The sequence below is a fragment of the Triturus cristatus genome, chromosome 9 (genome assembly GCF_964204655.1).
Source record: "Triturus cristatus chromosome 9, aTriCri1.1, whole genome shotgun sequence".
Taxonomy (NCBI): Eukaryota; Metazoa; Chordata; class Amphibia; order Caudata; family Salamandridae; genus Triturus; species Triturus cristatus.
This window is the reverse complement of record NC_140592.1, coordinates 842665049-842691570: the sequence shown is the minus strand read 5'-3', so window position 1 is coordinate 842691570 and position 26522 is coordinate 842665049. Positions and strand designations below refer to the sequence as shown.

Sequence of the window (26522 nt, the reverse complement as noted above, 5' to 3'; positions counted from 1 at the left end):
AGAAACTGATGCCACTGCCAAAGCACCAGACGGCACCAAATACACTCCAGAGTCGTCATATCCTAGGTCGGCAAAGCCACGACTGCATTCAGGCGGCGCCGCCTGGTGGCGCTAGAGAGCTAAATTGCTTCGGAAATAAGTTTTCCAAATAAGTCTGGTGGTACCTAAAGCATATTCATAAGTTAAGGAATCAACACGAAGATACAAAATTCACCAGAAAGAATACTAATAGATACCTGCGATTGTCGCAGGAGTACTGATGTATCAGTATTTCGCATACAGAAGTGCACCCAGTTCATATTTCGGTATTGGAACATAACATTCAAAAGTGAATGTTCGCGTAACACAGTGGAATACGGCAGCCAAGGACTCATGAATGAGTTCTTCGATTTAAAGCCAAGCTATTTGCTAGCACTTAAAACACATAATGACTCGTGACCTGCAGTCCAGACAAACATAGGCTCTAGTTGATATACCTGCATGCATATATTAAATGTTTTTCCATTGTGCGGGAATCATTTGCCACTCATAAAAGATGTTGTCCAGTATATGTGGGTAACCTAATTTGATTAGGAACTGCGAGCAAGTTTATTTTTATTATATTTTTTTTTAAATGAGGGCGGTTTGGTAAGAACCTATGTGGGAACTGGAAATTGCAACAGCAAGAATATCTTTAAGAAAATGTTTTCCTCGTGTTTGATGTAAATCAAATTTCGTTTAGCAGTGGTTATGCTTTTTCATGCTATGAATGATGTATTTTCTTGGCTAATAAAAGTAACTGAGCAAAGTAATTCAAATCGTAATCCCCCACCCCTGTTTCCTTTTGTTGTGGACTTCCGGTTGCCACACGACAGGGCAAGATTTGCAGTGCAAAAAAGAGGAATTGAGAGCGTGTGTAAGAAACCTTGACTCAGCAAAAGAAACGCCTGCCTCTGCCCCTTTGTTTGAATATTTAAATACAGGCTCTGCATTTTTTCGAAGGGCTCCGTAGCCGAGCATGAACTGGCCTGGTTTTCAAAGCTCATTTTATTGCTTCACAACTGACAGCGTTTTTAGTGGTGTTGGTGTGTAGAAAGCATGTTCGATTACTTATTTGAGGTGAAGATGTGGGCACGTTCACTAGTTACGGAACCTTTCTGGTGTAATAGGAACATATTTCATCTGGAAAGGGAATGTGGTACAGCTGATAGTTCAATTGGATGATTTTGTTTGGTTGATAGCCTGGCGTTGCTCAGCCCAACACCAGTCTTTGGTAAAATCACAGTATGAAATTTAGAAAGGTGGTGGAAAAGCCATGGAGATTGAGAATCTTCTTGCGTTTCTGTGGCATCTGCCCTTGCTCACTTCAAGTGCATCCACTCAGACAAATATAAAGAGATAATTACCCAGGGATATTACTGCCATTTTTGCTGAAAGTCTATTAATCCAGAATCTTTGCATAGTCTGAGAGAGGTGGGCCATGTTGGGGCAACCACCTAACTGCTGTGGATTGACCATTTTGTAATGCCTCAAACAATTTTGACCTTTGGCTTAATCCAGCTGTCTTAAGTGTTCTTGGGGGATGTGCAGCTTATTTTTTTAGCCTCTCTTTCTCTTCCTCATTCACCCCTTAAGACCCTCTCCCTCTTGAAGGGGTGGTGTTGCCCAGTCCACATTTGCTGTTTATCTTTAGCCCCTTATTGTTCAGACTAGATCTGATCCCAGCAGGGCTTGAGCTTTATTCCTGCTAGCTCTCTCTTCCATTGCCCAAGAAAGGGTAGATCTAGATGGACACAGTTCCTCCCCCTAACTCTTTCATGTGTTGAATTCCTCCCAGTGCTGGTAACGCGTCCTGTCTGCCCCATTGTTCCCTAGGCAGAACAGATATCTACCAATGCCAGGTTAAGGCTGTAGGCCAGTGACTGACTCCATGACTTAATCAGTAAAGGACTTGCCCTGGTTCAGTCCTTCGTACTAATGGTCACCTTCTGAGTCCTCAGTCACCCTACAAGCAAACAACAAACATTGAAAACGCAATAGGTCTCGCCCTCGTTTAAGTTAAAGCAATTCTGTTTGTAATTAGGTGGCTTTTTAGCTTTGCTTTTATTAGTGTTTTTCAAACTTTCATGTACATAACATGTATATGTATGCATATATGTATATGTATGCATGCATTTATATTTGTATTTAAATAGATATGCAGATGTATATATATGTTTATATATGTATGTAGACTTTCTGTGATATGTAGTGCACGTATGATTGGACTGAAGAATTGTGAATCTTTTCATTGAAGACGATTGAACTGTTTGGGGAACTTCTACAGTGACTTTGCTTTGGTGTGCTGCAATGCTTGTGAGGAGAACTTTTGTATTGCCAGTGCCACTAAATTTGTTTGTTGGCAGTATTTAGCACCCGTGGGAAGCCACACTGGAAGAGCCCTCAGGCAAGTGAACCTTTTTGACGAAGACACTTTGGATTGCTAGTATAAGATGCCAGTCATCTGGAAATCTCCAAACTCCCAGCATACTAATGTCCGCCACATATATTGCATCCTCCAAGCTATTCCATCTGGTTTTGTGGCACTTCAGGGATGAGATAACATAGTTCTTAAATTCTTTCCCTCAGACTACAAATCTGCCACCGTAGATTGAAAAGCCGAATCCATTCCAGCGTAGTTTTGCACTGCGACCTCGGTTTGTAACACGCTTGTATCTATTGCACCCAGGGTGCCTTCCATTGTACCTTTCCTCTCTATAGATGTCGAGGTTTTTGGAATTTCCACAACACTGCCAAGATGAGTGATTTGCTGCATGAGGGCCTCCCATTTCTCATCTACTCATCTCCTCCTACAAAAGCCCTGGCCATGTCACTCGAGCCATGTAGGTGCTGGTTGGACAAAGTCCTCTTTTTCACACTTTTGTCTCCCTTGAAGGGCATAGTTTGGGCCCAAAATGAAACTACTCAGTGGCCCCCTTTTTGTTCAATTAAAAATCTCCCTGCCTCCCCTCGGTGTTGAGTCATACATATAGCCGGTGCATCTACAACGGGAACCCATGCACCACATTAGATCAGTTTAGTCGCCCTTTCTCCACAGTCTACGCAGCTACAACTCCGAAGAACAGCAAGGGCTCATCAGTGCAGCCCTGGTTCGCCACCCACCATATAAGAAGCGGACACACTTGGCCCTCAGCAAGAGAACTCTAGCCCAGGGCTTGTTGGGACAGTCACCATGTCCTCTGCCACTTCCCAGCGCTTTAACCATTGGAGCCTCGGGCCGGGTGGCAACATCTTTATTCCCAGTCTGAGCATGATGGCACCATCTTTATTCAGAGTCGTGGCGGAGAGACAAGTTTTTGCTGTCTAACTCTTGGCCTCGTCCTTCAGTAAAGGTGGCAACAAATTGACTCCAGAAGTGTGTGTCTGCTTACAGCAGGTAGGAGATATTTCAACAAATGGCTTCTCAAATGCCTGCCGTCACCAAAGGCCTAATGATTTTGTGCCTCACCAGAACTCTGAGAAGTTGTGACCCCACAGAGCTCAGAAGGCCTCATCCTTTGAGATTTTTTTCACATTTTTCTTTGTGGGAGCCTCCTTATGAAATTCATCCACAAATACAGTGTGAGAAAATGGTTACGACTCACATCACCCTTGCTCATTCGAGTTGGAAGACTAGGTGTGTTCCACATGCTATAGAACTCCTGCCATTGCAAAATGCTGAATTACTGTATACTGGTGTTTGGGGTTGAGCAAAATTTAGATTCAGTAACAAGTCGAGGGGTATTAAATGTCTGGTATAGCGGCTACAGCAGAATATAGGGTTATATGTGTACGTTTAGGATCACTGGTGATATTGTATGTATTACCCTCCTTCCATCCTTTTTGTAAAGCGCTCTGATATCCTTCGGGATCTTGTTCGCGCTATATAAAACCTTATAAATAAATAAAATAAAATAAAAAAATATATATAAAAAAAAAATATATATATATATATATATATATATATATATATATATATATATACACACACACACACATATTAATAAATGCATATACATATATATGTATTACCTACTGGCGGTCGCCAGTAGGTAGTTATAGTTAGGACCCCTTTTCCATAGGAAAACCTCAACATTCTATTTTGAATAACTTTGGCGCCGGTCGATGAATCCTCGCAAATTTCTCAAAATAGGTGGGGCGCTCCGCTCCGCTCCTACCCTGAAAGTCTCGGGGGGATCCGTCAAGCGGGGGCTGAGATAAAAGGGGGGTCCCAAAACGCGTTTTCCCCATGCATTTTTCCATAGGACCTTTAGAACGAGCTACAGCCCGAACGGCTGAACAGAATTACTCGAAATTTGACAGAGAGGTAGTCCCTAGGTCAAGGAAGTGCCTTTTGTAGGTTTGGTGTAAATCTGTTCAGTAGATTCTGAGAAAATAGCCTTTAAATCAATATATATATCTGAGCCCGCTTACGGTACGCTTACCGTACGCTTACGGTAAGCGTACGGTGGCGTGCGCGATTCTGATTGGCTCTTAGATCTTAGTAAACATTCGATTCGGCCGAAACCAGGAAGCGGCGGCCGCCATTTTGTGTATTTCACTCAGAAAAAAAAGAGTGAAAACAAGAAAAGGGGGCAATGAGGAGAGTTACAGACCCCCTTACATTTGTGAGGGGGTCAAAGAAGGACTGTAAAGTACAAAGAAAACATTTATTGATTTTAAAAAAAATCACGGGGTACGCGTACGGTAAGCTTACGGTAAGCGTACGGTAGAAAAAAAAAAAAAAAAGGAAAATCAGATTTAAGTGTTTAGATATTAGGGGGCTCTAAAAAGAGCCGTTGTGTTTATGAAATGATTTTTTAGTGGTACCTACAAGTAAGTACCGATGCAGAGTCTAAGGTTCAAGAGGAAGACTCTGTTCCCTTCATCATTGAAGTGCACACCATCTCCTCTATAAATGTCTTGCATGTCATAACGCAAGTTGTTGTGGTAAATGGCACCCATACCATAGTCACGGAGGAAAGCAGAAACAGATTTGTTGACGTGCTTTCTTGCTTTGTCATCGCACCGCGTGCCCACCGTGCGTGCACGGCACTAACTGCGTAAAGTGGGCGCGCGGTGCGCGAAGCGCACCGCGTGCTCACCGTGCGCGCACGGAACGAACTGCGTTAAGTGGGCGCGCACGCCACGAATGGCGTAAAGTAACTTAGCATTTAAAAAAACGTACAAATTCACTGAAAAAACCATAGGTTTCACACACGTTATAGTTAGGAATTAGCATTTAAAAAACCTTGCAAATTCACTGAAAAAACCATAGGTTTCACACATGTTATAGTTAGCGGAAATTTTACTGATAAAAAACCAATGAAATTCCCCCGTTATAGTTAGTGCAGGCAACTATAACTCACGCGACCGCAATCTTCTGCTGATGACATATGTGTCTTTATGAAAAAAAAATATTTGTAATATATGTATAGCTAAAAATGTATGGAAGAAGACATGGGCAAATAAGTGTCTAAATACAGTATTAGCATCAGCAGAGGATTGCGGTCGCGTGAGTTATAGTTGCCTGCACTAACTATAACGGGGGAATTTCATTGGTTTTTTATCAGTAAAATTTCCGCTAACTATAACATGTGTGAAACCTATGGTTTTTTCAGTGAATTTGCAAGGTTTTTTAAATGCTAATTCCTAACTATAACGTGTGTGAAACCTATGGTTTTTTCAGTGAATATATATATATATGTGTGTGTGCGCGCAGAGAGGCAGAGGTATGTAGAGAGTAGTAGAGCGAGAGGTAGAGAGAGGCAGAGAGTAGAGATTGAGTAGTAGAGATTGAGTAGTAGAGATTGAGTAGTAGAGATTGAGTAGTAGAGATTGAGTAGTAGAGATTGAGTAGTAGAGATTGAGTAGTAGAGAGTGGAGTGTAGTAGAGAGTGTAGTAGAGGGTGGAGTGTAGTAGAGAGTGAGTAGTAGAGAGTGAGTAGTAGAGAGTGAGTAATAGAGAGTAGAGTGGAGTAGAGAGTGAGTAGAAGAGAGTGAGTAGAAGAGAGTAGTAGAAGAGAGTAGTAGAAGAGAGTAGTAGAAGAGAGTAGTAGAAGAGAGTAGTAGTAGAGAGTGAGTAGTAGAGAGTGAGTAGTAGAGAGTGAGTAGTAGAGTGAGTAGTAGAGAGTGAGTAGTAGAGAGTGAGTAGTAGAGAGTGAGTAGTAGAGAGTGAGTAGTAGAGAGTGAGTAGTAGAGAGTAGAGTAGTAGAGAGAGAGTAGTAGAGAGAGAGTAGTAGAGAGAGAGTAGTAGAGAGAGAGTAGTAGAGAGTGAGTAGTAGAGAGTAGAGTAGTAGAGAGGAGAGTGTAGTAGAGAGTGAGTAGAGTGTAGTAGAGAGTGAGTAGAGTGTAGTAGAGAGTGAGTAGAGTGTAGTAGAGAGTGAGTAGAGTGTAGTAGAGAGTGAGTAGAGTGTAGTAGAGAGTGTGTAGAGTGTAGTAGAGAGTAGAGTGTAGTACAGAGTAGTGTAGTAGAGAGCGGGTAGTAGAGTGTAGTAGAGAGTAGTGTAGTAGAGAGTAGTGTAGTAGAGAGTAGTGTAGTAGAGAGTAGTGTAGTAGAGAGTAGTGTAGTAGAGAGTAGTGTAGTAGAGAGTAGTGTAGTAGAGAGTAGTGTAGTAGAGAGTAGTAGAGAGTAGTAGAGAGTAGTAGAGAGTAGTAGAGAGTAGTAGAGAGTAGTAGAGAGTAGTAGAGAGTAGTAGAGAGTAGTAGAGAGTAGTAGAGAGTAGTAGAGAGTAGTAGAGAGTAGTAGAGAGTAGTAGAGTGTAGTAGAGTGTAGTAGAGTGTAGTAGAGTGTAGTAGAGTGTAGTAGAGTGTAGTAGAGTGTAGTAGAGTGTAGTAGAGTGTAGTAGAGTGTAGTAGAGTGTAGTAGAGTGTAGTGGAGTGTAGTGGAGTGTAGTGTAGTGTAGTGTAGTAGAGTGTAGTGTAGTGTAGTAGAGTGTAGTGTAGTGTAGTAGAGTGTAGTGTAGTGTAGTAGAGTGTAGTGTAGTGTAGTAGAGTGTAGTGTAGTGTAGTAGAGTGTAGTGTAGTGTAGTAGAGTGTAGTGTAGTGTAGTAGAGTGTAGTGTAGTGTAGTAGAGTGTAGTGTAGTAGTGTAGTAGAGTAGTGTAGTAGAGTGTAGTGTAGTAGTGTAGTAGAGTAGTGTAGTAGAGAGTAGTAGAGTGGGTTGTAGAGAGTGAGTAGTAGAGAGTAGTAGAGAGAGAGATTATAGTAGGGAGTGAGTAGTAGAGAGTAGTAGGGACGGAGTAGAGAGTAGTAGAGAGGGAATAGAGAGTAGTAGAGCGTGAGTAGCAGAGAGTGAGTAGCAGTGAGTGGAGTGAGCAGTTGAGAGTGAGCAGTTGAGAGTGAGCAAAAGAGAGTAGTAGAGAGTGAGTAGTACAGAGTAGAGTGAGTAGTAAAGAGTGAGTAGTAGAGAGTAGTTGAGAGTGAGTAGTAGAGAGGGAGTAGAGAGGGAGTAGGAAGTAGTAGAGAGGGAGTAGAAAGTAGTAGAGAGGGAGTAGAAAGTAGTAGAGAGGGAGTAGAGAGTAGTAGAGAGTGAGTAGGAGAGAGAGAGAGAGACAGGCTCTGAAGATGAAACCACGCCTCTCTCTCCGAGGGACATCTGTGTGACTACAACCGCCTAAACCTTTTTCAGCCCAGATCAAACCATACAGGGTTCAAGAAAGTACTTAGAAAAAACTTCCAAAAGTGCCCACTATTGTGTTTTACGCAGGGAGCCTCAATCAAGGAACATCAAACAATCATCTACTCCACTGGTCGAAATGGAAGTGATTTTCCATTTCTAACGTTCGGAAAGAACCGGCAGTAGACAGAAAGCGTTTAAAACGTGCACAGGTAACTAACAGGCGGACTCTCTGGAGGCCCCTATAAATGTGTTTCTTCTTCTCGACTACAGGCAACCTAATTTGCATTGGTGTGAGCTCATCACAAGATTCATAAACCTGCAGCATAACAGTGAACATATTAGCCCTCTGAAAATATGTTGTTGTAGCTAAGGAACCGTTGCTACATGTGGCAACTTATCTTATACGTGTGCAACTGCCCGAAATCTGTATCTGAAAGGAATTCGGGGGGGGGGGGGTTCTCCTGCATTTGCCAAGGTCTAGTAAGTGCGTTGGGGTAACTATGGCCGTACTATACAAGGCTGCTTTGCGAGAACAATGATAGTTTACGAAACCGCGCTTAATACAGCAACTTTACCTGAATATAGTAATAGCAGGCAACAAACTCTTAAAGGGTGCAGTTTATAGTGAAACCGGTTATCAGGAAAAACAAAATGACGGTCTAACACGCAGTTAGTACAAACTTTCCAGATTAAGACTCCATTGCACTTTCCACGAAACAAGGAATACATTGTAGGGCAGCATCAAGTCAACCCCAGGTGGTTACCGTGAATTATAGTAGCGAGGCATCCGCAGCCACCCGCAGACAGTCATGCAGGTCGAACTGACACAGGCGATGTCTAAGGTGGGGAGCGACACCAGCCGCAATCCGACGCCATCCTTAGCTATCAGAGCATGACTCAAGAACAACTGCAGGCCCAGAATGATCTGCCAAATCCCGGGAACACTCTCCCAGTGTTATTAGAGGGCACATTAAAACAAGTGCGGCAGAGGCGGGCCGCGATGTGAAAATGACAAAGAGCGTGGTGTCCCTGAAGCGGGCACCGCGCTCCAAAACAAAGCAATAAAAAAAAAAGTAAATAAACTGAGCGCGGTGTCCCTAAAGCGGGCACCGCTCTCCGAATCAAAGTAATAAAGTGCGGCAAGCTAATAATAAACCTACTGTGTCACGCCGCGGGTAAAAGATCCAGTCCCGCTGGGCGTGGCTAAAAGGAGACAGGGTGGCAACAAGCAGCGAATGGCATGCCTTAGGTGCAGTCATTGCACTGCCTTTGGCATAATTTGTGACGCCAAACGACGCGCACAAATGAGACTGAAGGCAGAGCTGGGACACTGCTTTTGGAATCGTATCGATTCCAAGAAGCCTCGTATGACGAGGCAGCGCATGCGCTGCTTACGTCAGGCTGAGACCTAAAAACAAAAAAAAAGGAAATTGCCTGCTTCCCGTATTCATCATCTCTCTTGGAAAAATTATGGATGACCCTGCTAATCGAGCCCTGCCTTTCTCCCGCCCACCTTTTCATTACCCTTCTTCAGAGCTCAAAATGATGCATCCAGCTTGACCAGAGAGCAGGCCTTCATTGACTATGGAGCGAGTGCTACTTTTTTTTACTGGTTTCACTCGAGTTGCACCTTTAGTTTAAGAGGGAATCATTGCAGCATTGTACAGTGGCTTTTAAATGATTGTGGATTGGACTGAAACCATAACTACTGTTTTTATAATTAATCATTCTTTTAAATTGATTATAATTTTTTACAAAACTAGTCCATACAAACGATTGAGCAAATAGTGTTTGCTACATAAGAGTCTGCCGGATACCACACTCAGTTAAACATTCAGGCTGATAAATGCATAATTTAAAACCGTCAGGACTCAAACTCATGAAAATGATTCCACCACGGTGTCCCTATTTTATTATGGTTTCCTGTACATACCCTAGCCCTGTAAACTGCTATTCCCAGCTGTGATCTATGCCCCATAACAATTCAACAACTCTGGAGGATGGTCTTTCATCCCTCTGGTTATGTACAATATACTGTTTAGTCAGGAGGAAGCCTATACCCGCCAACGTGCAGAAGTCTCAGGTGCCTTCCAAATACTCCAAAAGTCCCAAGATTGCTGTTTTTTGGGCTAAGCTCGAGAAGCAGTGCAAAACTACTTTTGGGGTACACAGTACACACCCACAGGTATTCTTATATCTCAGAGCATTCCGACATCACTTGCAAGTAGCTCCCCGAGACCTCATGGCATTTTCCAGCAGTCCGGACAGTGGCTTTTGCCCATTTTCAACTTTCTACAGGTTCTATATTAGGACTATGTTCTTGATACTCGTATTCACACCTGTGATCCCACCTAAGCTAGCCATCGAGCTGCAAACCATCATTGCTCTCCACCACCCCCCCCCAAAATAACACCTGCTTTATTATTCCAAGGTAAATGGCATTGGTCCACAAGGAAAAAAAGTAATTTATGCAACTCCTCCATTTGCACCCAAATGTGACCCTACATTTAACTGAACAGATTTTTCATTGCCTTTTGATAGCTGGAGATATTGCCCTACTTGGACTTATTTCATATGTGGGCACCTCATCTAGTCGTATCATTTTAGCTAACACCATATTGCATTCTTGTCCTTTTAAAATTGTAAATGAGCCCAAGAATCCCAGCCCCCGAAGATCTGTTGACTAGAAAGCCAGGGCTGGCGCAAGGCTAACCCTGGGTGGTGAACTCCGCTCTGTTCGCAGAGTTTTCCACGCTCCGCGGAGCACGCAGAGTTCCAAAATCTCGGCTCTGTGCGCTTCCTTGCTTGCCAAGGTCTAGTTGGTGACCACGAATGAGGAAAATGAACCTCCTGGCGAGATTTCTCAACGCAAGCTGTTGGATTTCTCAGTGTGAGTGGTCACAGCAGTTCGTGACCACTCGCATTGTGAAACTTTCCGTTCGTGTTGAGAAAGCTGCTGCTTGAGTAGAAAATCTACTTGAGCAGCAGAAAGGAAGCTGTGCCCTCTTGAAAACACTCTGCTGCTTGCGGAACACCGCGTAGTGCGGTGCAGTTTTTTTGTCACTCTGCAAACTTTGCCCAGCCATACTCCAGGCTTTGCACATGTGATAGCAGTGCGTTGAGCAGGCTGGATAAATGTTGTTGAAGTGGATAAAAGAACAAGGGATTGTCTACTTATTTATTTAATTATTTCTGCATTTTGTGTAGTGTCTCGGTCACAATGATGTTTTAGGTCAATTTATGGTGCTTTTTGACTCTAAAATAGAGAGGCAGAGTGGATGAGAGGATTAGGTAAGGAGAACAAAAACAAAGATGCTGGTGGGGGGATAAAACTGGAGAGTATGGAAGAAAGGCATAGGGAAAGGTAAGGAAAGGATCACAAAATAATGGGATAGAAGAGGGTTTCAAAGTACATTTGAGAAGAGTTAAAGCTGTGGGGGTGATAAACTTTGAGAGCAAAGGAGACCTGATCAGCACAGATTTTCAAAGCACACATAAGGGAGGATTCCAAAATATATTTGCAGGAGAAGTAAAGATGGGGAAAGTCGCAGTAAGGTTTGGGAGCTAGGAGAATTGGTCGAGGGATGGTTTTAAAGCTGACACGAGGATGAGAATTAAAGGGGGTGGAGGAGCGGTAACTAAGGGGATCACAGAACAAGGAGCCATGGGAATGTTACAAAGTACATTTGTGGAAGAAAGTTGGAGATGGTGGACGGGCTGTAAGGATTGGGAGCACAGGATAGTGGTTAGTGGAGTGTTTAAAAGTGTGCATGGAGGAGAAGAAAGATGGAGCTCAACGTTAAGGTGAGAGGTGATGAGCAGAAATGTATTACATTTTGGTGTTTATTCTTGCACTTAGATGTCGCTTTAAGGCCATGCCTTGTAACCGTACTTATTTGTTTGTCAGTTGGATCAGTGCAGAAATGAAACAAAAAGTCTGTAACTACCGACAGCTGAAGTGTGACTAATTCAGTAATTCATCTTCTCTGGAGGGGAGGGGAGTGAGTGAGATTCCACTGCAGCGAGCATCTCTGACCTTCTGAAGTATTTTCCATTGAAAACGCAGCCAAGCCAAACAGTCTAATTCACTCGTCAACCCATTCTAAGAGTACACGCATCTGCGTGACCCCTTCACGTGCTCTCTCTGTTAGAATGAGAGGAAGTGCACAGACTTATGGACACATTCTAGTGTCTGTGCTTCAGGCTTTCGCAACCAGATTCATGCACAGCTGCTAGCAGAGGCCGGGAACCTGCTCCGGACTAGATGGTTGCAGTTCTGTTTCTTTGCAGCTGTCTGTGGTCAAGTAATGTATTAGGGTCCAATTCTCAAAATAGTTAAGAAATTCCCCCTCGCAGGTTTATGCGTACGTTTTGAACACAGGGGAAGCTGTAACAAGTCATAAAACTACATATCAGTAATGGCAGAAGCCATTTATAGTGCCCATGTCATACAGATGATACGAGGGATTAGAAACTAGGATGTGAAATTTTCCGATTCTATTGATATATTTTATTTGTAACAATTCTTTATAGTTGTTTAATACAGTATGATAGAGACAGCAATCACTTGTGGAGTAAAAATGCAACTGTTTTGAAATTCAGAGTATTCCAGGAGCACTCCTGTGAAGCAGTGAGTGCACAATAGTGGCGAACTTCTTTTACCTCCTTATTCCTCTTGGACAAATATATTTTCCTCTGTAAAATTGTACATTTACGAATGCGTAAAAATCTCACAAAAGTGCAATTTCACTTGAAAACCTTTTAGCTATTTTTTCTCCACTTGGGAAATATATTTCCCCATAGAGAATTGCTGCCCCTTTAGTTTCTATCAATTTTGTTAGTGTTCCATCCCCTTTCCTATTCCCCATTTTGAATAAAAATGTTCTCATGCCCATTGGCAGAAAAGAGTTTCTCGATAACTCCCAGATAAGTGTTCCTTACAAAAGTTTGTGAATGCCCACAGACTTCCATGTTTGTTGCTCTTCATCTGATTTTCAAAACAACCCACCCCTGTGAGCAGATTTGCTTGCACATAATGGTATACAAAACTGGTGTAACATGATCTGTGACAACATTATTTTTCGAGTGTAAATTCATGTTTGTATCTACTTAACTTGAATGTATGCTCTTAAAACAAACCATATGTGCATAAAAGTCCAGTTTAGGTAAGCAGTTTACTTTTGGAATCAGACCTTGCTTCTTTCGATTTTTAATGAAGTATTAATATCAGTGATAAAAGGATAATGATGAGTAAAACGAGGATAAGCATACATTGCATTTCTAAAACATCTTTCACCAAGAAGAGAGGAAGTGGGTTTATAATCTGTATGTGAATAGCCAACTGGTTCTCAAATACCACCAGTTAATGCCTGATCTGCTTTGGGATGATGTACTGATGTAGCCACAGTAGTATTTAATGATCCAGTAGACCCTGAAGAGCAAAGTTCCACAGTGGATTTTGTATTGCGCTTCACGTATGAAGTGGACAAGCTAATTCAGATGAGCTTCTCTTCAAAGGAATTGATGAATTTATAGCGTATAATTCACCGGAGGATAAAATAAATATATACCAAGGTTGAGTTTTGTCATGATTCTGTGGATAGCAGGGAGTCCTCCTCCCTTTTAAATTTGTTAATCATCTCGGACATGGATAAAAAGACATGGACGCACAGTGGTTTAACATGGATGACACAGAAGGTTCAGTTTTGTTTTAGCAAAGGGTTTAGAGATTTCCACACTAAGGGCCTGAATTATATCTCAGCGGATGGGTTACTCCGTCACAACGGTGACGGATAGCATGTCCACCGAATTATATAAATCCCATTATATCCTATAGGGTTTATAATTCGGCGGACAGGATATCAGTCACCGTTGTGACGGAGTAACTCGTCCGCTGAGATCTAAGTGTGATCTCTTGAATTGGGGCTAGCTGACCAAGTCAGTTACAGCACCCAGAGAGTGTAGACATTCTTTGAAAATATGTAGGATTGAATTATTTGTTATTATGTCTAATTGTAGCCTTCCTGATAAAGCAGAAAACAAATCTAATAGGCCAGTAGGGTATTGACCAGTTTGGTAAGGAGGACACTTGTGAAGCACTGTGCGCAAGTACCACTTCAGCAATAAGTATTTAAGAAACCTGTTTTGACACCGGGTAGATACTGTATGGTAAATGTATCGTCTAAGGATTTGTAGTTATCAAGGCTTGAAGAATTATTTGAAACTGTAAGTGATAGATCTATATTCAGACTTTTAATAGTTCTCGACAACCTGAATGAATGTCTGCTAAGAACTTTGACCGTTATGGCCAAAGTTTTGACCCATGTGGTAAGTGGAAAGTTCACAACACTATAGCAGATGTTTACTTCACATTTGTATATTGTGTTAAATGGCAATTAGTAAAAGAGTCCCTTAATTAAGGGGTAGTTATGTCTATTGTAGACTATATTCTAATAAATTCTGCTTTCTTCATAATTAAAATAGAATTTTCTTTCCAGGAGCCACCCAAAATATGTTCTCCTCAATATTGAAAATAAGTATAAACATAGCTAAAAGTGACACGGAATATTTATTAAAGGTAACTTGTTTTCGAAATGTGAACTGAATGAAATGAGACGTCAATGGATATGAGATTTTTAGGAATATAAATGAAGCTCATTAGCTTGCTAAGAGGCACACTTCCAGAATGTGAAATATCAAAACTTGACTTCAGACTGTGTTAAAATAAAATTTTAAAACAGTGGTTTAACTATTATTAGTATGTAGTCGGGCATGGAAAATAACAGGCAGTGACTAGATACCAGACTAGAAATAAAATAATATATGTGAAAATAACGTTTGTTTTCCTTCAGTTAAGAAACGTAAGGAGGAAACATTTACAAAAATTGATGCTGGCGATTAGCATGAAAGTGTAAAGGCTATGAGAAATTCCTTCGCAACACGTAAAAGAAATTTTTAACCACAGCTTGAAATAAGATGCTAACTCTAAATCAGCAGAAATACTCAGCCAGTTACTAGGCACTGGCCACTCTTGGCCTGAGGAGGATTCAAATAGGTATTAATGCCATTAAGAAGCCAAGTCTGTGCGACTTTCTTAAATCTGTCTTAAGAGGAAGAGAATTTCAGTGGACAGTAAGAATATTCTACCTCATTATGCACCATACAGCTTGCTGAAATACAGAATCAGTCACATCCTTAAAATGGTCTTGTGCATCCGGTCCAGATGGAATTGCAAACAATATATTAAAGGTAAATTCTGCTGAATGAGCCTCCATACTTACCCCAGTGTACAGTCCTTTATTAAACATTTGCACCGTTCTGTTGACTTGTGGTCTATGATTTATAAGAACGATCTGAGAGGATCCTGCTGCTTTTCCTCCAATCTCTCTGTTGAATTTTCCAGGCAAAAGTTTTACAAAATTGTATAGCTAAAGGCTTGGACTGATGAGAAGGGGTGGATTTCACCAGAGCTGGCTGTGTTTAATAGTGGACACTAACCCGTGCATAAATGCTCAATATAGGATCATTTAGCTAAAAGGTCAACAAGGCAGGAGGCTAAGCATTGTTAAAAGCAGAGATAAAACCCAAATGCAGCAAAACGGAGTTGGAAAAAGCTACAAATGTGGGTCTATAAAACAACAGTTTTTGGCCCTTATTGTGGAGATTGCTACTAGAGCACACTTGATAACCAGCACCAAAGACTAATGACGCTCAAGCCAGTAGACTCTTATAAAGGTGTAAAACATCAAATAGACTTGAGCAAGGACATGTATTAGCACCATTATTAGTCAGTCTATTTCTTTTCACTTTATCTGCAAGCTCTGGATTGAGTTTCATCTTATACCCCAAAGTTAGTTTATAGGGTCATTTCTTTAAATCTAAACTCTGGCAATGCTGTATTGTTCGATACTACAGAAGTGTGGTTGCAGTGGTTACTCGGGGTTCTTTGTCGCTACCCCAAGATTAATAGCACAACTGTTAGTTTGACTAAAACTATCTAGGAAATCAGAAAAATTATGAAAGCAGGTAAGGCCGGTCAGTCATTTGCAAGTTGTATCCCACATGGACTTCCAGCGCCGGAACCAAGCACATCAGCTCTGTGGAGCAATGTGCCTTGGTCAGTCTCCTTATTGGAGCTTCAATGTAGGCATCTCTGTGCCAGGCGCTGGGGCTTTAACAGCCTGTTGGCATGAGCCGAGCACCCTGTTTTGCTTGACTTTTCCAGCTGTCTTCTCCCTGTTTGCCGCATCTCGGGGAGGCTGGGGAAGCAGTAATTTACCCTTTGCTTAGAACTCACAAAAGATAGGTGGTGCCATAGGGACCATGGACGATTCTGCAGTATTCAGAGACCTTGAGGATTGTGGCTGATTAAGGGCTTCACTGTCACTGGTCATAGTCATATCTCCAGTTTCCGCTCAAAGACATACTGAGGTTGTTTAAGACAGACAAGGTACCTGAACAAGACATAACATCTCAGACTCTGATCAAAGCACAGACTTGTCACCTGCAATGGGTGCAGCTGAAGATATGGCTGAATCCCTTGTTGATTCCTATTTGCTTGATAACCGCTTATTGATATCAAACAAAGATATGTCTATGGCAGCATACATTAAGCAATCAAATGCATGTGCTAAACAACAACATCAACTTAATGTGTGAAGAACTGTCTTAAAGTACATTAGGAAACTACAGAGCTAGAGTGTGGAGTGGACAGCACCTCAGCACGAAGTGATTTAGTGGTCTTGGTTAATCATCACCCAAGAAAGTTTTAAGGCACCGAAGACCAGTTGAGAAGGCACAACATGATATTATTAGGTCTGTCGAAAGGAAGAAAAAGGGGGCATATGGAACTCTAGACTGTGGTGTGTCTGCTGAGTGCAGAGAACCCAGAGTTGAAGCACTTGGTAATAGATTTCGTGCACTACTTCTCTGGCCTCTGCCCCCCTTGGGTTCTTACCCTATACTAATGATTGTGCTAATCCTTCGGTTCTGTGACATTAATCTGCTTTCCACAGTGAGGGAGGCTGGCAAGCTCACACTCCAATGCAGCATCCTTTTTTCACTTCAGAGAATGGATAGACTCTCAAATAGTTTAACTATGTGGTGAGACCGCTGCAGGCCCTGAGATAAAAAAATATACAGTTGTTGATAAAAGCTGCATGCTGGTTGACTTAAAAGCTAGCTACAAGTAGGTTGATAATCTACTTAGTACCAGCACTATCTAAATTGAAGTCACTTGGTTCATCAGAATTTATTTTAATTCTTCTATGGAATGGGGCCAGTAGACTTAAACATTTTGCCGCTTTATTACTTGTTTGGGTTAATAGCACCATCTTCATTTACCTCCAGGTGGCTGGTAGTCTTTTATGTCACGAATACTTTTTCTTGGCCGACCTGTGTTGCTGCATGAATACTCCCTTCACTCCAATGTGCACAATCCTTCTGCATCCCCATACGTGTTTGTGCAGCTGCTGAGTATTTCACCCATACGTTTCAGGCATTGTTGGTCCCCCTGTGATTGTAGGGAGAATTATACCCTTTGGGGTTAAATCTGTCTTGGTTGTAGTGTTTAGTTTTATAACTGTTGTTGTAATTGCCGAAGTCTTGTCGCAACACTGTGTTTGTACGATCGGTCAGTGCTGTACATTTTGTTACTCATTGGAGTCAAACGGCGTCCTAGTTTTATCCACTTTAGAACCCCATACATAGTTTGTCTGTCATGGGTATGTTTTTATCCCATTTGTGAAGGATTATTACTATGATTGAGCATTGACACATACTTCAAGATGTGAAATAGTAGATGGTCCAGTTTGTTATTGCAGGAAGCAAATAGAGAAGAGGACACTTTACCAAGTTAGCCAAACTGTGTGGGGCCCATTTTCTACTCTTGCATGCTACCTCCACAAGAGCGGTATGCATTTCATACACAAATGTGTCCCTATGAGTTTCCGCAACCACAGATGTGATGATCAGGGCAAGACGTCTGTGTTTTACGGTATCCCTGCTGGACATTTAGAGCCCTAACTACGATGATCCTGAATTCTTTATATTCGTATTTTCTTTTGCAATCAGTATTAGTGACATTGTTTTTTTTCCATATGCATAGATTTTTAATTGGATGCTAGGCTGGCTATACAGTGGATAGATTGTCGCTGGCCCTCCTGCATTTCTGCTCAGAGTACATTCACTTTAAAGTCTTTAGGCACCAACCCTAAACTACTTGACAACTGGTGGCATGCCCATGCTGGTCAGAGGACTTTCTCTCTTTACTCCACAGCTCATAAGACTTATAGTGGCTTGTTGACTCAACAGATGGAAAAAAGATAATGCATATTCACAACATTCCCAGGATACTGTCCGTCAATTCCCTTTTTAGATCTCGCAGACCTAGCGCTGGAGCGCGCATGCGCTCCTCACTCTGCGAGGCGATACGATTTCAGAAGGGGACTTGAAGCCCCGCCCATCATTCCTATTGGCTGGCGTCATCGTTTATGCTGAACGCTGGCCTCCGATTCAAAATGAGGCTTCTTGGTTACCACCCTGTCGTCTTTTGGGACGGCCCATCCGAACTGGATCTTTTGCTTCCGGCGTGACACAGTCTCCTTCAATTAGGTCTGTAAGCACTTTTTTTTTTTCATTTAGCTTTTTCAAAGGCAGCCACGTGTTTATTTTTGTATCCCGCTTTCACTTTGACTGCTATTGTTAAAGGGAAAGTGCGATGCAAAAACAAACACGTGGCTGCATTCACGCATTGGTGACAGCTTGTTTTTGGTATATATATGGTTTATATATTTTCAGGTCTCGCCTGACCCAGCGCATGTGCTGGTCTGGCGAGACTTATTGAGAGGGCTCCAAAAAGTGCAACCAGGCCAGCCTAGAGCTACAGTGCATGTGCGCGGGCACGCGCCGCGCTTGACCGCGATTACTTTCACTTTCGCAGCCGCACGGCCGCTTTGATGTTTGATCACTTTCACTTTCGCGACCGCACGGCCGCTTGGCATAGCCAATAGGTCTCGCTTTTGGGACCTTATCAGTAGCTAGTTATGCAACTGTTGCATGGCTAAACACTTATAAGGTCCCAAAGGCGAGACCTATTGGCTATGCCAATGCTTGTTTAACTTTAACACTGAGCGCAGCGCCCGCTTCAAGGACACCGCACTTAGTGTTAAAGTTAAAAAAAAAAAATTCCTCTTAATACAATTGCTCTATGAAGTTACTGGCATGCAGTACATTAGATCATAAACCTAGATTAATGATAGTATAGGTGTGAATGTGATACAATTGTACACACATGACCCAGTGTACATTAATGTTGGCATTTGCATGCAAAATACATTTACAAAATATCTACTTTGTGTAATGCTTCTGTCTAGATTAATAGATTATAGTCTGACGACGACATGTTAAAGTGGCTTCAAAGTGCAATCTAGCACACAGTCACTCAAATCATTTAGAAAATGAAGTAGCTGCTTGGAAGATATGACCTCATTTTGTATTTCCTACAGGGCAACTTTGAATATTTTGTTTTTATAAGTACAATTACACTTTATGATTGTGATGTTACTGATTTCTGCCATGACTCTTCATGAGCCCTGAACAAAAAAAATTAAATAAACATACAACAACAAAAGAAATTATGGTGGGGCCGTTATTGATTAGAGCACTGCATGCTAAAAAAAAATAAAAAAAACTAACCATTTTTGCATGTTTGTGTTTTTTTACAGAATGTATGACAACATGTCCACAATGGTGTACCTGAAGGAAGACAAGTTGGAGAAACTCACCCAGGATGAAATCATTTCAAAAACAAAACAAGTAATTCAGGGGCTGGAGGCGTTGAAGAATGAGCACAACTCTATTTTACAGAGCTTACTTGACACACTCAAATGCTTAAAGAAGGATGGCGAGACAAACCTGGTGGAGGAGAAATCCATCATGATCCGCAAGTCCCTGGAAATGCTGGAGCTTGGGCTTGGTGAAGCGCAGGTATGTGTGCTGTGGAATGCAACCTATAGCTTCTACTTAGTGTACAAAGACATAAATATTGAAGGCCTCGGGACTACTGTATTCAGTTGTAGATGTAGGTGAGTGTGTCTGAAATCTGTGCAATGGGGTGCTGCCTGGCGCCAGAAGATCTCTGCACGCCATATGTCAGTATCTTAATAAGACAGCACTGATATTTTCTAATTCTTTCTTGATTTTGGTACAGGCAATACTTGTTTATGTCTGTATTGTGTAAAACAGTTAATGGAAGGGTTTTATTATAAGCTCTGTCAACCCAGAACACCATCATCATTGTTTTTTAAGTTGATGAATACGTTTTCTTCTGAGAGGTACATTGTAACCACCAGTGAAAATGTTACTGAAAACATAAAACAGACTTATTGACAAATGTGTGTGCGCAAAGCATTGTAACAGTGGCAAAAATGACTGAACATAGTGGTAGGTGGTGGCTCATGGAGAAGTGCTCAGACAGTAACACATTTTCTTTGGAGACAAAACACACTGAGGCAGTTGTTAATGTTTGCACCATCAACATGTGCTAAAGCTTGGAATCTAAAAGCTAGTTGACTTGTGAGGTACCTTTCACCAGGAAAAGTGCTTCCTTATGGTTTGTATTCCCTTCCTTGACCCCCAAACTAGCCAGTGTGCAGACTTGGGTTACATTGTAGGCCACCTTATTGTTATACCCTCCAACCTCCGATCCTGCCTTCCTTGGCAAAGTCAGTGCTGAAGAGATTGGCCCAGACTATACTTTCCTTAGTGGTCCAGAGCCATGACGCTCACTGCAGTCTTCATTTATAGAGAGCAAATATCCAAAAAGGAGACATGAGGCAGTTGAAAGTATACATGAAAGTGTGATTGAAACTACTGAAGAAGTAGTGTGTTACCCGTTGTGTTTAAGGGATGATTCTTGTTCACCTCTGAAGTGTGCGACTTACCATCCACTAAGTATCAAGAGACTCAATGTCTAGACATACACTTTCCACAAAGCAGCAAGTAGTTGAACAGTCATGTTTTGCACTAATTGTCAACTGTATATTGCTGATCCTGGTCTGAGTATCGAGAGTCCAGTTTACATAGTTTCGAAAGAACGGGTAGACTCACACCCTCTTAACTATTTAGACAGTTTAGGTGTTTCTGAATGTAATTCGGTGATTATTTCCTTGGCTTCAAATGAGTTCACTTGCACCACAATAAGTGTGTATTTATCTATGGAGTATTTATATAATGTGCACCTATATGGAAAGCAGCAAAGTAGGGAACTAAACTGTGATAGCTCTAGGCTCCTATTTAAGAAGACTACAGCCAGGAAACAGTTACGTGGGTACCTAACAGATGAGGTGAAATGTTCTGTGAAGATGTGTGTTCAGTTACTTTCTGATATGCAGGAAGATAGGAACCATTCTGATGCCGATGGTAATGTTCGATATCCCGTGTGTGTAGACAAAAAATATTTTATTTCTGTTGTTTTAGTTATTGCATTTCTTGTTTCCAGTTTGGCAGATTATTTGCTCTTAGTGTTTGGTTTCCAGCGAAAAACGCGAGCCTTTCAGTCTGGTACTTGAAGGCTTTTGCTTAAAGGTCTTGTAAGGTGACCCAACTGATCTTGAAGGCTGTGCAGGCCTGGAAGCGGACTCAGTAAAGTTCCCTCAGTGTCTGAGTTGAACGTCTACAAGAACCTTTGAAGGTGAGGTGCAGCTTGTAAGAAGCCTTTTAGAGGTGCCTATGTAGATTCTGGACAGCTGTTGAGTAGAGCGTCGCCTTTGTCTAGTTAAGAGAGGTATAGTGGTTGTACTGATAATCTGATCTTTGTTTTGAGTAGGAAGACTTCGCTTTTTTCAAGTAGCAGAACTAGTATAATGCTGTTATAGTTTTCTTTATGATTTGCTCCTTGGATACGAGATCTATATCATGGGTGACCCTGAGTGTTTTTGCTTCCGCTGTCTACTGGGTGGTGAAGCTTTCAAGGTTATTGTCTGCTTAACAGCTGTGAATCAGGGGTGGTATGATGACTATTGGCGAACAGGAGCAATTCTATGTTATGCCGAGTTTTAGGTAGGTGCTTGACAAGCCGTTCTGTATTTATTCAGCAAATGTTTTAAGTCACAGAATGTCATCCACAAAGGAATGTATGAGGTGCCATTGTGTGTCGTCTGCTTGTTGGTGGATCCTAATGCTGTTGGTAAGTAGTGTACTTAGGGGTTCCATTCAGAGGTGGAAATGTGTGGTCAGATGTTAATATTTATTCAAATTGCATTCCATGAAGACATCTGACACCTTTGCATGCCGTAGCGCGTTATGGAGAATGTGAAGATTAATGGATATATGTATACAAATTCCATACTTTAAGATAACAAAATAACGCAAACATTTTTTTGGATTGGATGAAACCAAACTGTTAAAGGTTTTACATGGTGGTTGCGTATGATTAAAATGAGTCAAGGTCTGAATTTTCGGACTCGTTCCCAGATCTTCTGATTTACTTTCACCATCTAGCAGTATCAGGCCAGGATGCTGGATAATTGGTCTCAGATTGAAAACTGGACCTCCAAACATTCCTTGACTCACCTGGGTAGCTTAATTGAGCAAACAAAGCCTAATTTAAAGGAGTTGTATGAATATTAAGATGAAGCACAGCGCACCATTTGTGTAACACTCACTATACAGAATGCACAGCCCAGTTGTTACTTTGACATATAATAACATGGTAAAGATCAAACAGTTAAAAGGAGAGGAATAAGAATGATTTTCAAAATCATAACTCACTTATCAACCACGTTATGTGGCATGCTCATGCAGGTGAAAGAGAAGCACATGTTATTATGTTATGTTATGTGCAGCACTTTATCGCATTCATATCAAGTAACAAAGTAACATGTACATCTCTTACACCTGAAATGTGTCAGAGTTTAGACAGGAGTGAGAAAGGTGGTAGCTGGCTCCTTGGAAAAGTTGGAAAAAATGATACCTGGGTGACTGGATGTTTTGGGGATTTTTAATGCCGTCTATTCATTGTCCAAACACGTTAGGTAGAACCTTCCCTTTAAGTTATCCTCAAAATCTACTGTTTTCAATAACTGTGCTGTTTGTGATCAGGGGTCTGTTCACTTTTCTCAAAACAGAACAATAGGCCCATGCCACTGAATTATGCAAATCTCCGGCCACTGCGTTTTCTGTATAAGTATAGATTTGCTACATTTGCCACATCAGTGCTTAATATGTCAGAGTAAGTGCCAGTGCCCAAACGTTTGCTATGAAACCGGTGGCAGGCACTATTTGGTGATTTCGGGTTATAGGACCATTCCATCCTTTCAGCCCCTTAAATGGTTTTAATCTTTCCCATCCACCCCACTAATAAAGGGATACCTAGGGAGTGGATGAGGAGTGTTTATCTTTAAAGTTACGCCCCCTATTGAGTTGTCTTCATAAGAGCTCCCTGGAATATGATCGAGCCCACCCTGACCTTCAAGAATCGGGGTGAACCCGATGAAGCATGCCACTACTAGAGAAGCTGAGGGTTTTTTTTCCTTCCCCGCTCCTATTGGAATCATGCTTAGATTTGCTGCGGGATCAATCGGTTCCTTGCACGTACGAAAAAACTCCAGAGGGGTTACTTCAGTCAGTAGTAGGTACGTAGGGAGGATGTGTCCCTTTGTCCTTGGTTAATAGGCTCTTGCTACCCTCTTGGTACCGTGGGGTTCCTCTGGACCTTTATGTTTTGAGAGACTATTGAAAATCAGCCTGCTAATTACCGTGGCTGCATAGACTTGAATCAGTCTCATGCCTCTTTAACCACCAGACAGTCACTGCCTTTTAATGTCAGTCTTGCAGGTTCCTGCTTTTTACTTTGTCACTTTTTTCAGTCTTTCTCTTCCTCCTTCTTTCCCTTTTGTATGTCTTTTCTCTCTCTTGCTATAGGTCAAAGTCAAATGAGAAAAACTTTGTGCCTGTCCCTGAATGTGGAATGAGTGCATGTCCCCGCCGCATAATTCTAGTGGCCCTGCAATAGGCTGTTTCCTGTGAAGGGGAGAATCTGTCTACTGATATGCCTCTACAAAACTGATAATGTTATGGCCATGCTTCCAAACGGACCTCAATCTAATGACTAAAGTGGATGTCACTGTAGCTAATATCTCTAGATCTACTGGTCGTGATTAAAAAATTCCAGCTTCTGTGGCCTGGAGGGGACTTGATCTAGGCAATTGCCCTGGTTTGATAGCCCAAAGCATTAGAAACATATAACTCTTAACTCGTTGGGATGAGAAATTGTAATCCTAATTTTGAATATTGGGAGCAGGGCAATTCCTGGTTTAGGATTCCAGTCTTCTGGGTAGTTAAATCTTCAATATTTTGGTGAACAGCATGTTTATTCCATAAGGCCCAGGAATTAGCAGTCTTGTGAATAAAAGGATCCTCGTGCAGTCCGACATTTAAGTTCAAATGGGGGTGGGAGGAGTCTCACAAGGGCAAAGGGCACACTAAGGGCCTCAAGCTCAGACTCCATCGAGCTGTTAGGTCAGCTCGATGCTGGACAGTTGCAAACGAAGGCAGAGTTAAGGCACATCCAGCTAAGATGCTGGGACGATTCTTGTGGCACCTAGGCCAAAGGGCTGGCAATGGGACCGGTTGGGAAGAATGGAAGGCATCACAATAGAATCAGGAAAGTTGCTATTATTGTGATTCCAGCCAACATGTTTAAGTTTTGGTCACTTGTTTAATGCACACACATAGCCATTTCCTGGGTTACAACATTGTATGTTAGAATAAACACATCGGAACAGGGTTTGGAGGTTGCTAATACATTGATGTAGGGTTGAGGCTTATGCATGCATATAAATGCTTGTACAGTATTGTGCCAAAGTTATTAATGTAGCAGCAGACACTTTTAAAAATGTTTGAATAGAAGCTTTTATCAATCCGGCCTGCTACTGCAGTCCATGCATAACCTGTTAAGCGACAAAGGAATATCGGAGTAAAGAGTTCTGGAATCACTGTGAAAGTACATTTTTTCTTTTTGCTAAGTTTTCCCAACTGATGCAAACCAAACGAAATGTTTTTGCCTGTGAAATCAGCTACACTTATCATAATAGCCACACAGGAGATTGCCTTGCAGACCTATCCAGGTATCTAAGGTTGAAGAGAAAACGTGTTATAACTTGCAGTCACATCCTTAAGCCTGTAAGTGCAAGAAAAGGTCCAGGGGTCCTGGTCCTGGGTGATATTGCCAGGCCCCTGGACCTTTTCTTGCATATACAGACATCCTTAAGCCTCAACTACTCCATTACAAACAGGAACACCTACTACTAAACTGCATGCACATTTTATTTTCCAAAAAAGTCAAGCAGCCTTCCACAAGATCATTACACACCTTCAGGTGGCAAATAATGTGTATCTAGTGCAATGAGAAGTTTATTGATTTCTCCCACCCCCGCTCCACTGGTGACAAGCCAGGAGGAAACATTATTATCCTAGCTACTATATTTGACAAATAGTTTTTTCAGTTTTCTTCTACAACCGTTCACTTGGAAGCTGTCACTGCCTTTCCAAAAAGTTCTTTTGAAACTTTTTTTTATTTATTCCGGCAAGTAAGGATGTTTTTTGAGGGGGGTCTTAGAATCGTTGAACAATGTCCAGTCAAATGTTATGGACCTCCTTTGGAGCTAAAAGAGAGAGTTGACTTAATTTCATGGCGGCAGTTTCAGGACATCACAGTGCCTTTTAAGTGAAACAATTCCTTTATAAAAACAGAAATGCAATTTTAAAATCAACTTGGATGTTGAAAATATTCAGATGTTTCACAAGGAAATGCTTAGTGTATTAAACTAGTTCCATAACCTGCCACAAAAGCTGTTGGATAATTATCACTGTCAGTTCTTTGTACATTGAGAAGAAAAGACGGATCCAGTTTTAAAAGCTTAGAAAATTTCCGTTAAACAATGCCTGTCAACCTATAGACCAGCAATTTCAGATTATGCCGCTCGAGGTCCGTTTCCTTGTTGCTGGACATTGGGGTTTGTCAACCACAACGGACATAGCACTCTGGAGCCATAACGCTGTTTGGAATCACTTGCTCCAGGGGAGAGTCTGCTAACTGAAAACCACGCATTCGGGACTGCGAGGACCAGGGAGCTGTGCGTGCTCCACACCGGCTGCACCTGGCCCTCTTCCCGACTCCTCCCCTGTCTACGCCCCCATCTTCTATACCATCACATTACTGTTCTCACGCGCTAGCGGGACGCGTGCGGGACGAGAGCCGGGGCGAAGACCGGGCAAAGAGCGGGCCCTCTGAGGCCCTCAGAGTCACGAGGAGACTGGACTGGGGCAACTCCCCATCTGCAACATCTACTAACCGTGAGTCTGCAGCTTGACACTGCCAGTATCAATATGACTGATATTGTAGCTATTAACTCTCCTGCTAAACATGGCGTCCTAACTAAAGGTACATTGGTAGACTATTTTAAAAAGATGACAGTACCCACGGACAAGGAGACTACACTCGCTGAACGAAGGGCCGAGAGACGCCGCTCCATAGAGTGCATGAAAAATAGGTCATTACTGGACAGTATATCACCTCTGAGTCCGTCCCATATTGTGTTAAGTCCTTCTACCTTGACGCAGGAGGCGCTAGCCATGGACAACGTACCAGAGTTGTTAAGAACAATTGATCCTGCACCCAGTAATTTTAACTCGTTACCAGTTTTAATTAATTTGCCTCCCGCTAGTACTTCTACTATTTCTGGAAAGGAAATCGATATTGTTGTTACTCCAATTGAACCGAGGGCTAAGACCACTATTAAAAAGACAGCGAGGGTACAGGTGTCCAAAGTTATAAGGCCCCCCCCGTATAAGAGAAGAAAGAGGCTAGGCAACTTGCCAACTCG

The 26522-nt window shown here is 42.0% G+C and overlaps 1 protein-coding gene across 6 annotated transcripts in view; it reads left to right on the top strand.

The window, feature by feature from the left end:
• KLC1 (kinesin light chain 1) overlaps nucleotides 1-26522 on the top strand; it is a 412248-nt gene that overhangs the window by 100363 nt on the left and 285363 nt on the right. For all 6 annotated transcript variants that reach the window (XM_085626290.1, XM_085626289.1, XM_085626286.1 and 3 more), the window contains exon 2: nucleotides 19362-19623. In XM_085626290.1, coding sequence (XP_085482416.1) covers nucleotides 19363-19623 — 261 coding nt within the window. In that variant the 5' untranslated portion in view covers nucleotide 19362. The remainder of the gene's footprint in view (nucleotides 1-19361; nucleotides 19624-26522) is intronic.